The sequence below is a fragment of the Cygnus atratus genome, chromosome 2, assembly GCF_013377495.2.
Source record: "Cygnus atratus isolate AKBS03 ecotype Queensland, Australia chromosome 2, CAtr_DNAZoo_HiC_assembly, whole genome shotgun sequence".
NCBI classification, from domain to species: Eukaryota; Metazoa; Chordata; class Aves; order Anseriformes; family Anatidae; genus Cygnus; species Cygnus atratus.
This window is the reverse complement of record NC_066363.1, coordinates 61,495,373-61,507,573: the sequence shown is the minus strand read 5'-3', so window position 1 is coordinate 61,507,573 and position 12,201 is coordinate 61,495,373. Positions and strand designations below refer to the sequence as shown.

The following is a 12,201-nucleotide window of genomic DNA, read 5'->3' as shown; positions in this document are numbered from 1 at the left end:
AAAAAGAGTACATCTCAAGTGTACTCATCCACACAGCTGTTCTTCCTTTAGAAACTCATTCCTCTTGCAGGCCCAAGGGAAGAACAGGGCTAGGCAGTCAGACAAAACCTCCCTTAATAATCTGAGCCACCCGGAGCATCCCAGGCTACTCCCTAAAACCATTATTTGTATATATACGTAAACAGTCAGTCTAAGATGCATGAAAAGCTTCTTCCAGGACAAACACTTTCCTCATCACATAACCCAGAGCACAGCCCAAGCAGATCAGCATAAAGCTTCTCAATATATCTGGTCCTTCTGTATGTTATTCCAGCACCATCAAGTCCTTCGAAACAAATGTTTGTTAACATCTTACTAATCACAGGCTGCTGTAAAGCCTCACAAAAATTAACACCACATTTTTGTACTGTAAAATAAGTTTTTACTCTAACATCACCCAAAAGAAACAAGTACATCATCAAAAGCCTTGTCTCTTTCAATCTGAAGTTTCTACTGCTTCCTATAGAAATGTTTTGGATGATCTCCCACAGCAAGTCACTGTTTCCCTACAAGTAGCTTAAGACTGCAAAAACCTCAGATTTCTAAAGCTAGCTGGAGTTGGCTGTATCCAGTTTTGCAAGGTCTGAGTCACGTCATCTTACACATTACCACCCTTCAATCAGATTTCTAAGTATTAAGCTGCTCCTGAAAACTGGATCTAACAAGCTTGCATAGGCTCTTCCACCGCTAAGCAGAAGAAGATCTAAATTCCTGAAAAATCATGGCTTCTGAATCATTTATTCCAACAGGGAGTTTTCCAACAGACCTTGAGGATTCTGCATTCTATTTGTTGATGGGGGAAAAAAATAACAAAGACTTCATTCAGACGTAAACAGTAAGAGGAAAATTTACAAGACTTCTATCAGTACTAATTATACAACTAATTCCCATTCCCTGTCAGTGGGAATGATATCTGAATCCCAAAAAGAAAATCTGGATCAAATGTTTAGCCTTCAATTCCTAGCTGCTAAGAGTAGGTGGATATTAAGTGGCTCTAACAACTTCTGGCCTGAAAAAAAATTGTTGCTCCTTACTTATCCCTTGGGAAGTATAAAACTTAAGGTTTTCATTGAGCATTCACAGAAAAAGACTAAAATAAACAATGAAGTCAGATAGCTTGAACTACATGTATTTTTTCTTCCCAATCAAGAAATTAGACAATTTAACTCCAAGGATGCAAAACAGTTTTGTGCACTTTGGAACACCAGTTAAGCATTAGATTCACAAGAAAGGAGAAGCAGCAGGTGGCAGTGACTGCCACACTACTTATTCCTGAATCCTGGCTATAAAAGCTCTCCTGGCAGAAGGGTTCAAATCCCCTCACATAAGTGATATATTGCTTGGGAGGTCTTCCAGATGTGCTCATGTCAGTACAGGGGTCACAGCTTCCACGCTACTTGGCACCACTCACTCTGACACTCTGGCAGAGCAGATGACAGGAGCAACTCCAACCTACTCCATGCAACATCAGCTGGATTAACTCAAGCCTCTAATTTAAAAGGTTTCTGCTAACCAGCTGGAGGTGAACTGAGAGCAATTACAGTTCTCTACCGGTGGCTCAAAAGGGGCAAAGACTACTGGAAAAAAAAAGACATCGGGAGTACCCATGACCTACAGTTTCTTCCACTGGCACAGATGGATCCAAAAGGAGGTACATGTCCTAGGCTTTTGTGCTCTATCAGTATCCTGTCCCTGCCAGCCCTAAGACTCTTAGAAAGCATGAGCAGCATGGGAAACCAGAGTAAGAGAATTTCCAAATTGGAAAAAATTAAACTCAGTGTGTGCAGCATTTCTGGGCTCTCTTAGTCAGGAGACGTCAGCAAACTCTCAGGGAGTGGGGGGGTGAGGGGTTGGGGGTGTGTTGTTGTATCCAAAGTGCATGACCTGACCTGCCTGCTAACCCAGAGAAGGCACTGCATTACTTATCTGAAGAAAAATCCCAGGGTCCATAAACAGCATGACTCAAGATATCAGCATAGTCATAACGAGCACCAAGGGTTCAGATAGCCATTCCTTGTATTTCCTTCATGTGTAAGTCCTAGGAAACAAAAACCTTGCTGCTCACTCTGTCCTGGCCAAGCCCTGCAAACTTCACTCAGCTGTTGCTTGCAGAAGTTGCTGCAAAAAGCTGGAGGAATGCTATACACAGCTGGCTCTGGATGCTGGGAGCTTGCCTGAAATAAAGAAATAATCCACGGCTGGAAATGACAGTCAGCAGTGGGATTTCCTGACCTCTGCTCTCCGTAACCCATGCTGAAATGGGCTTAGCTCTTAGATTCCCTCCAGTCCTTGCAGAGCACTTCAAGAGCAGCCAGAGATTAATGCTATAGATATTGGGTTATTGCTGTTTTTTATTATTACTATGTTACATATGCTATTTTTTATACCATTAGTATAAAATCTCCTGACCAGATTTAATAAAGATACGGCCCTGCCTACACCCACCCCCCAACATCAGCTCCTTGATCGTGTACTTCCAGCACTCTTCCTGCATTTACCTGGCGCTCATCTGACCCCTTGCAACCTGGCTCGCCTCACTGAACCCACAAAATACTAAACCAACCAAAAGGAGTGAGAAAGGCTGGATGCCATGGCCAGGCACAGACAAAGAACGGGATTTTCCCCATCAGTGGTGGTTGTTGTACCAGCCTACTTGGGAAGTCTCTGAAAAATGTTAACTGCCACTTCAGCAAGCTTACAGTGCTTTTTCTGTAACTGTACTAACACTACCCTTCTGCTCTAAACAGCAGCTAATGAATGGTTACCAAAGTGCCTATTTCTGACGAGCATTTTCAGCAAAACTTCACAAGTCAGCAGGCAATTCCAATAGATGAAAAATGATGTAGAAATTAGCAGTAAGAGCCTTTTATTCTTTTCCAGACTCCTTAGCACACAGGCAGCACTCTCTGTTCTATAGGAAAGTGGTATTAACACCTCTGTTAGGTGGATTTTTCAGGCTCTGAAATAGCTTTCTTGAAATTGAATTAAGATTATGGGACAATAAATTTTAATACCAAAAAAATAGATGATCTCCTATTTAGGGAAGAGGTGACCAATCTCTGTCAACACAGTAAAAGTGAAATCTATGTGAACATGTGAGGTGTCTTTTTTTTAAAAAAAAAAAGATTAAATCTCTTCGTATTTCAAAAGGAACATTTTTCCTAGTGGACAACTTTTGAAATTCATTACAGTGCAATGCTCCCATGCACCTGTAAAACCACCAGTTCTCACTGAATCAGAACTTGAAACTTTTCACAGGCTTTACATCAATGGCCACGCTTCGTCAACCTCCTGAGAAAAAAACCAGCCTTTGCCCAGCCTTGAATGGACTTTGCCATTCTGGCTTTTTTTGTTTGTTTTTCTAACTAAACAATGTGAGTTATAATTGGCTTCTAAAAATCTCAGTTTAATTCTACCAAAGTTAGGAAGAATTGAAAAATAAGGTTTATAATCCAAGTGTTGCCACTACATATGAAACCATACGATTAATGAAACCATTATGAAAGGAAAATACTATGTACAGTAAGCTACTGGAGATGAAACCCACAACTGTATCTTAAGTTTTCAGGAATATCACCAGTTAAGAAATTTACTGTTTTGTACCTATATGTTCACTTCCACACAAGAGTCTCGCTGTATGTAAAAAGGGTGAAGGGATGATTTGAGCGCAGGACAGTGACACTTCTGTGACAACAGTCCCTTGGAAGGGCAGCAGTGATGACAGTTAAAAACACTGCACGGAGGGTAGGCAGAGATGAGAAGTCTGTTGCCTGAAGCCAATGCCACATACTGTGCCTCTCAAGAAAGAAGAGGGCTGTCTGTCAGAAGCTGGAAAGAAAATGCTGGGCTTCGTCCACAAAGCCAGGGAGGACTGGCAGCAGCACAACAGGAAAATCAGACAGTGGAATAAATGGAGCCGTTTAAACATCAGTCAGCAAATGCTTTTTCACCTCGCAGAGAAGCGGCAAAGCCCTGCCAGGTGCTCTATCCACTGCAGCTCATGAAATCTCAGTCTCCACAAAAGGAAGAGCTATCTCCATAATGCACTTCAGGGAATGCTACTGGTAATCCCTACTGAGCTTGGCCATACCGTTGTTTTCAAACACGAACTGTGGCATTTTGTCATGGTAACTCTGTTGAGAAAACAGCATTACAGTTTTTGCAGTGTCAGCTCTCAATGTAACCAAACTACAGCAAGAAATAACCAGACTGAATCTGCCTGGAATTCTACTGGAGACACAGGGAAAACAAACAGGAGACTTCACAGCATCCTGAAAGGACTACAGAAATCGATTTAAAAGCTCACCATGCAGTCACTGTTCTGAGGTCCACCTTGCAGAAAAAGTTTCAAGCAACCACGTGGAAGAGACCCTTCTTTTCCACTTTACCGTCATTCATTAAAAGGCAGTTGCAGCAAGAAGCTTCCCATAAGCAGCAGCTCTTTTGATTCCAAAATTGCTCCACTACGGGAAATCTTATGAGTTGTCATTTTTACTCCAGCTTTATGTTCTGGATTTTTGCCTGGGCAACGTTCAACCAGGAATAAAATCTATTTAAAGTACATGCACAGTACATATTTTGCATAGATGTCAAGGGATGGGAGTAGGTTATGAAACAGAGAGTCCATGATATTTTATTTAAAAAAGCATTGTTCAAGGAGCTTAGGGAAAATATAACACTAATTGAGGCTATAAGGTTGTAATCCAGTTTCCCATCTGGATACATGATGAGGCCAACAATCCATTAGCTTGTCCTTTAGCAAAAGCTGATTGAGAGGAAGCAAAGTCGCCCAACACAACCCTGTTTCTTAGTTTTTCAAACCTGTTACTAAATTATCAGAGAAAAAAAAAAACAACATCAAATCAAACACACAAACAGTGGAGTGGCAGGAATAACATACCCTGTTACAGCTCTCAAAACCAGAGGAAGAAGGAAGCCTACACGTCTCCTTGATGTACGCTGTTTTTTGTTTATTTGTTTTTAAAGAAATGATAGCTTCTATTAGCTGAAGACACATTGAATAGTGAGATAACCCTACAACAATGTCATTTGCTTCCAGAAACTGCTCCTTCTAGGCAGCATTTCACACAGCTGTTTCAAGTCTGCTTTAGACCCAGGCTCAAGGTACAATACCAAGGGAAACAGCACATCATCTTCAGCTTGTTCCCTGACAGTGTTGGCCAAGATGAACAACGAAGGCAATTGGTGTTCCAGTTAACCCATGTGTGTAAAATATTCAACAAGTAAGTACAGAAGAAGAAAAAAACACACAAAAAAAACAACCTTTTAAAAGAACATACATCAAGCTCTGTTTCTTTTCCAGTGCAGAGCAATGGAAACCCTCCCACTGACTTCAATGGGAGCTGGGCCAGACCCTAAAAGTCTTCACGTAAACTTCCATTAAGGAGAAGTTGTGTATTGGCGTAAGGCATTTTCTGCCTTTTTTTTTTTTTAAAAAAAAAAAAGTCATGATAAACTGCACACTTGCAGCACATACTCTGAAAAAGAAGCTTATAAAAGAAAGAGAACTTTCTGAGGTTTGTAACTGTATGCAATGTCAGTCTAATGTGAAAATCAACAGAATTAACTTCTAACAGAATTTATCATACTTTGTTATGTAATGAGGCAATCTAAGAGGTTTATAATAGCTAAAGTCTATTATAATCTTTCTCCATAAAATATGAAAAATAATGACCAAATATCATGGTTTCAATGGGCCATGTTAATACCATAGTTTGAAACATTTGTGTTACTGTTTTTAATACTGCTCTTATAGCTTGAAAAGCATAGCAAAGCTCCAGCAGAGAGACAAACGACTGCAAAAAGCAGGAGCAAATAGTCAGAATGTTATTATGAATGTATTTCTATTTTGCGCAATTTATTTTTATGTTACTCACACTCAGCTTTCATAGCCATCAGTTTGCAAAAAGTTCAATTCAGTATTTACATTTCAACTCCAAATAAACTCAAGCTAATGAAAACATCTGAGCATTTCAACCTAAAATGTGAAGAGGCTAAAGCATGAAAACTTCACCTGAGTTGATGCAGGTGAAATCAAAAGCACTTTTGAGCTCTTAGTTCTAATGAACTGCCCTGGCCACAATCCAAACTTGCACCCAGACGTGAGGAGAGAACAGCCCTGCATCTTGGTTTCTGCAAGGAAAAGAAACAAACCAAAACAAACAAAAAGCTAGGAACCTAGGTCAGGAGATGATCGGGACTGATGAGCGCAGTGTGGCACCACTCAAACTAGAGGCAGCCTTTGTATTTCAGTGTCATTCGGTATTAAACAGATTTCCAAACCAGTTTCCTCCTGTCTCTTAATACCTTAGTACCTCAACCAATGTTTGTATTTCATTAGCTGACCCCAAATAACAGTGCTGTGCCTTCTATTGAAACACAAACTGTATCATTTTCTCAGCTTAAACCCACAGAAGAGAAAACCTCAGTAAAAAGCCTGAAAGAAATTCAAGCCCAGCGTAACCAGAAACAACTTCCAAATCTCTCAGCACTGTGGACCAGGCCACCCCCTGTTCCTACTCCTTGCAAGTAAACTTAACATTAGGAGACTTCCTCACAGCAAGATTGGCATTTCTTACCTTTTGCCACATTTTGATGAAGAAGAGCTCCCCAGAAAAGTTGAAGAAAACGTTGGTGTCATAGGCATCATCCCCGATGTTAGAGATGGAAATGTTAAGTGAGATGTTCCTCACTGCTCCCAGGGCCAGGTAGGCAGTCCTGTCATCAACACTGTAGGCAGAAACAATTACACCAGATTAACTCCTGGCAACTTTCACACACTCATCTTTTTTTCTGCTGCAGAAGCGTCACAACTCAACTGCTTAAAAGCTCTGCAGTTAGTAATTCATCAGTGTGCTGTATGGCCAATGAGCAGTGCAGGCAGCTGTAAGGAAAGCGAGCAGCTTGTGATTCCTGGTTCTGACACTGCCTCCTGTGAAAGGAAATCCCATGATTCTCACCTGAAACCATTTCATGAGATACTGTTAATATGGCTTTATTGGGAATAAAATAGTTAAAGACTGTAAAGTCATTGGATGGGGAAAATGCAACAAGTACAAAACATTATGCTCACATTCAAACACAAATTCTATTTCATTTTGTTTCTCAATAATTTAATCTTACTGAAACTTTATAGTAACTTTCTGAAAAGCTTAGAATTATGCCATGGATAAAAAAAAAAAGGAAAGAGGATCAAATAAAATCCAGAAACTGGTACGAGTGAAAAAATTCATAAAAGTTATAACAAAAACCATCTACTGAACATGACTAACCTTTCCTTGTGCGTTTATGCTGGACCTAACACAATGAAGTCATGTTCTATAAGTGGAATACCAAGAGAATGGTTAATTAAGATAATAGTCATACATCATGAATCAGTACACTACTGTAACAAGGCATGATAGATCACAAATACACACACAATTATAATTTGGTATATATTTAATCATGCTAGTCTCTCCAGAAGATGAGCTAACAAGTATGAATGTAGGCTTAAGATCACAGAAAAATATACAGTAACAATGCACGGGTTTGCAGGTCTAAGAATAAAAACACAATGAAAGATATTGTGAAATATACCAGGTATAAATTCAAAAATAACCAAAATATCAAACTGGCTAGGGTTACCATGAGTATAATGTAAAATCATTCATATAGCCTGGAGCAATGGAGGGAGCATCACAGGGAGAACATCAAGCAGCTGGTCAAAAAAGGGCAGAGTCCTGCAGGCACATAGCAAAGAGATGCTCTGTCATTTCCTCGGAGGGACAATGAGCCCAGAAGTATAAAGGAGGATCTTCTGAGAAAAGGCATCCTCGCACTACCACCCTGCCAGATGCTGTTGCACAGCACACAAGCACACTGCAGCAAGCATCAGCACGGAGAAACCCAAAGCTGACCATGCAGCCTGCCATTCGCCCTATTGCCACGAGGGAATGGCTGCACCAGGGAGAGGCACATTGGCACATGCTGATTCTCTACATAGCAGCGACTGTCTGAAAGCAACTGGGGTGCTGGATGCGAGTCATGTTTAAGGCAGCCTTGCTCCACTACTGCCAGCCCTCCTCGTGGTGCTGCAGCCACAGCATCTGCGTAAATAGGGGGTTTCCAAGGATGTGGCACTTATAAACCCTTCAGCATTCTCTGCCAGCTGTAGCCCTGCTGAACCTCCAAAGGCAGATCTCACTGGGTTCTGTCTCTCTGCATTTGCCAAGGAGTTTTCCAGTTTTCCAGACATCGATTTCCAAAGGGATGTAATGAAGCAACCAGGGGCTCTGGTATGTGGGAAGTGCAGAGCAAGATGGTCTAGACTCAGGCTTTAAAGCTGATGCTTGTGGATTCTGAGCACAACTTTTCCACATAATGCATACAATATTTATAGCATATTTGTTTCCTGAACTTATTTAATTTATGATGACCTTCATTTATTACCCAAAATTATGGCTTACAGTTCAATGACAGGTTCTTATGAGGCAGATATAAATCTCCGGGAAACATGCCTGATTTCTCCTACTTACACTCAACTGCAGACACCACCAATCCTACCTATAACTGGACACTTTGCTTTCTAAATGTTATGGTGTATTCTTGCCATCAGCTATCACTGCAAATAAACACTGGCAAATGTGTACACTGCACAGAATCCACTGAAAAACTAGCTTGAGAGGTCAAAATAGTTGGAGTAGTTGTTTCTTATGCACCAAATTAATGGGAAAACTACATGAGAGTATGTGGAAGCATTTAACCTTTTGGCCTCAACGTCAACATTCACTGTAGAAAAGCTGACAGATTATGAAGATACACAAAAACTATCTGCTGGGATTTGCTAATAATCAAAAGTACATAATTGGAAGCCAAGAAACAAAAACAACCACTTACAACTACAAATTATTTGTCATGAACTTTATAATCTCACTTCTCGTTATCACTTCAAAAAGTAAATCAGCATCTATCAAACCCATTAGCAAAATCTGGAAGTATCACTTCTGTAAGCAAAGGAATGTTACAAGCTATTTATCTTATGCCAGGTTGATACAATATGCAATGCACACTACACATCTGTGTCCAGCTATTACTATTTAACACAGACAGTGCCACTACTTCTTTCCCTTCTACAGTAACTTATTTATAATTAAAAGAACAATATGCAAAGGAGGAAAGAATCCACTCTGAATTGGTGGCAGCAGTACTTTAAAATTTAATTTAAAGATGATCAAGATTACTGTCTTTCCTACTGAACAATAAAACAAATATTCAGAATGAAACCCTACTTAAAAGTAATTCCACAAAAATAACATTAAAATAAATACCATTAGGTTGTGTTACTCCTTTACAAAGCTATCACTCATCTGTTAAAAGTGCATCACACCTAAGAGAGAATGTTTATAACAATGTTTTCCTCAGCAGAAAAGGAAAACCCCCTTTCTGAGAGCATACTAGTTGCTCCCTGATTAAAGCTTCTACACAAAAACTCACACCCTATTAAACTCTGAAAAACCTCACTGATTTTAGGCTGGCAAAGGAGTTCAGATCTTCCTCTAAAAGGCTATAGGAGATTGTGCTTTAAGTCCCATTTTAAGAGTAGCTTTCCAAGTCATTAAATCCATGTACATCTGGAATGAATCAGGCTCACTTGCTGTAAGAAAAGGATTACGAATCTCCCTGCTTGCAGGGGAGCTCCCGGGCCCCCTTTGCTGCTCGAGGGCACAACGTCACGGGTGCAGACAGCCTGCTGCGGCATGGGAGCAGCTCTGCTGCCAGCCTGGTGCCAGCCTCTGCCAGCAGCTGCTGCACCTACAGCAGCCTCGCTGACAACTCCAATGTGTCACTGAAAAGCTGTTGTCACCCGCCAGAAACAAACTAGAGCCACTTGTGGTCTTGACAAGGTATGTCAAATAATTTAAGGAACGGAATCAAGCAATGGCTTTTAGTTTACATTTCATTGCATGAGAACTATACAGCAGCCAGCATCCTCACCACAGCACTCGTCACCCTCCTCGCAGCAAGGAAGGCAGGTTAAAAATAAAAACATGCTCTAAAAAAAAAGTGATAGAAAAGATGGAAAATAATCAAGACAATCACTAAATTGGAGAGAATAACACCACCCATTACATCGGGTAATATGCATTAATAATGAAATGGGCAAAAGCTCTGGTTATACTGTAGAGCTATAAAATTTAGGCAACCGCATTTGTATGCGCATGCATACAAACACACAAAATATGTCAGACTACCAATTTTTGCATGGAAAGGGAAAGAAATTTGATATTCAGAAGTACTAAATACTTGCAGCTTTCATTCACATCAGCTAGACTTGCAGGTAACAAGCAGTTCTGAAAATCAGGCTCCAAGTTTATGCTACACAGAGGATCAACTCTGCCATGGTTTTAAAATTTACTTGCCATGGTACTATGCATCAAACATAAAAAGAAATCTTCAACATTCTCTTCTTTTGCAAAAAAGAAGAGGAAACAATTTTAAAGTTCCAGCATAAAACAAATAGCTTTTTAACACACATTAACATTCTTCGTTAATTCCTGTGCCGCTTCCTTGTGTTACGGTCAGCAAGTGAATAAAGACCAGCTGGGAAATGCTAACAGAAGAGATCTGCAATTTTCATTTCTCCACCCCCCAAGATGTTGGTATTTTTATTAACGTGGCTCAAGGGAGACATAATCTGCATTCCAAAAGGTATGCAGGGACATATTTCTCTATTTCCTGTACTTGAGAGACTTGTTTAAAAAAGAAGAAATGAAAAAGCATTTAGCGCTTCCCCTTAGCTTGTGCAGACCGTACATAGTGCAAGGAATGCAACAGGGTTGCATTTAGCCTGTTAGTCTGGATCATCAACTTTCCCTTTAACCTTAAGAGCCTTTCTCTCCTTACAGAAGATCTGCATCTGCATGGGTAAATCCCTGCTATTGTCCAATGGCCAGTGGAAGCTACAGCTGGGGACAGTTAGACTTCACCAGAGTAAAAAGGTTCCAAACAACTGAAGTCTAACCTGTCCTCCATCTCCATCAGATAAAGGTACACTGCTGAAGAAACACAAGTCCCATCTCTTTCCTTTAAACCAGTAAAAGGTGTGAGTGAACAGCATCAGTCTGTGACAGATCCAAATAGATTGATTTCTACCATCACCAACCAGCATTGCAGCTGGTCTTCACAGTTACTGTGATACTGAATGTGTTTTTTGCCCCCACAAACTCCTAATATCAACCCTGAAAACCTTTCTCCTTCTGGGGTTTTGTCATAGGCCACAGGATCAGTTGAGCTTTGCAAACACTTAAACCCCAAAAGCCAATGAAAAGCTGAAACCCTCAGCTCATCTTCTGGGAATTCATTTGAAGATGCAGAGCAAAACAGAGAGGTAGAAGCCCCATAAATAATCCCAAACTATGCAAAACTTTTAAACAACCCTACAGGTAGCAGAGCTATTGGATTTTATACTGCCTGTGCGTTACACTGTCGCACTATCACGTGTATTCAAGGTCAATTCGCTCTGCAAAGCTCGGAGGCAATCTAGGTTAAGGACTCAGGCAAACACTCAGGATACCAGGGTTTATCCTGCATTAGTCGAACTGCTGCCTTCCCTTCCTCACATTGAAGCCTAAGCCACCACACGCGGTAAGAGACCTCGTGTAGCTGATAACTGCGGCCTAGCTAAGATGCACTAAGCCCACCATGGCAAGCTAGCTCTGGGCCAACCAGATCATTTCATTAATGACCAGTTCTACTTCCCAAGCTGAAAATCTTGCTTTCCAGTCTGCTCTGAATAGTATGAAGTAACACAAGGAGATGGGACAAATTTAAGGGAGAATTTGAGGAGCAGCCCACAGAGCTCCTGTGTCAGCAGAGTACAGTTTGGGAGTAACGCTGTATCAAGATTGCTCCCTGTGAGGGCAGAATAACAAGGTGCCAATGTTTCCCCACAGGAAGGGGCTGAATGTCCCAGATAAAAAAACCTACTGCGGCGAGCCCAGAGCCAAGGAGGTGGAATTGCTTGTGCCTGTACCCTTGTCGGGCAGAGCTGCCCCTCTAGCTATTGAGGTCCTATACATATTGCAATTGAGGAATACAGCACAGAGCATTAACTTTTCCACCTTTCCTATACGTTATTTTTTTATATAAAAAAAAGAGAAA

At 40.8% G+C, this 12,201-nt stretch overlaps 1 protein-coding gene across 2 annotated transcripts in view; it reads right to left on the bottom strand.

Moving 5' to 3' along the window:
- ITGA9 (integrin subunit alpha 9) overlaps window positions 1-12,201 on the bottom strand; it is a 216,824-nt gene that overhangs the window by 72,437 nt on the left and 132,186 nt on the right. For both annotated transcript variants that reach the window (XM_035552621.1, XM_035552622.2), the window contains one exon: window positions 6,639-6,789. In XM_035552621.1, the coding sequence (XP_035408514.1) occupies window positions 6,639-6,789 (151 nt within the window). The remainder of the gene's footprint in view (window positions 1-6,638; window positions 6,790-12,201) is intronic.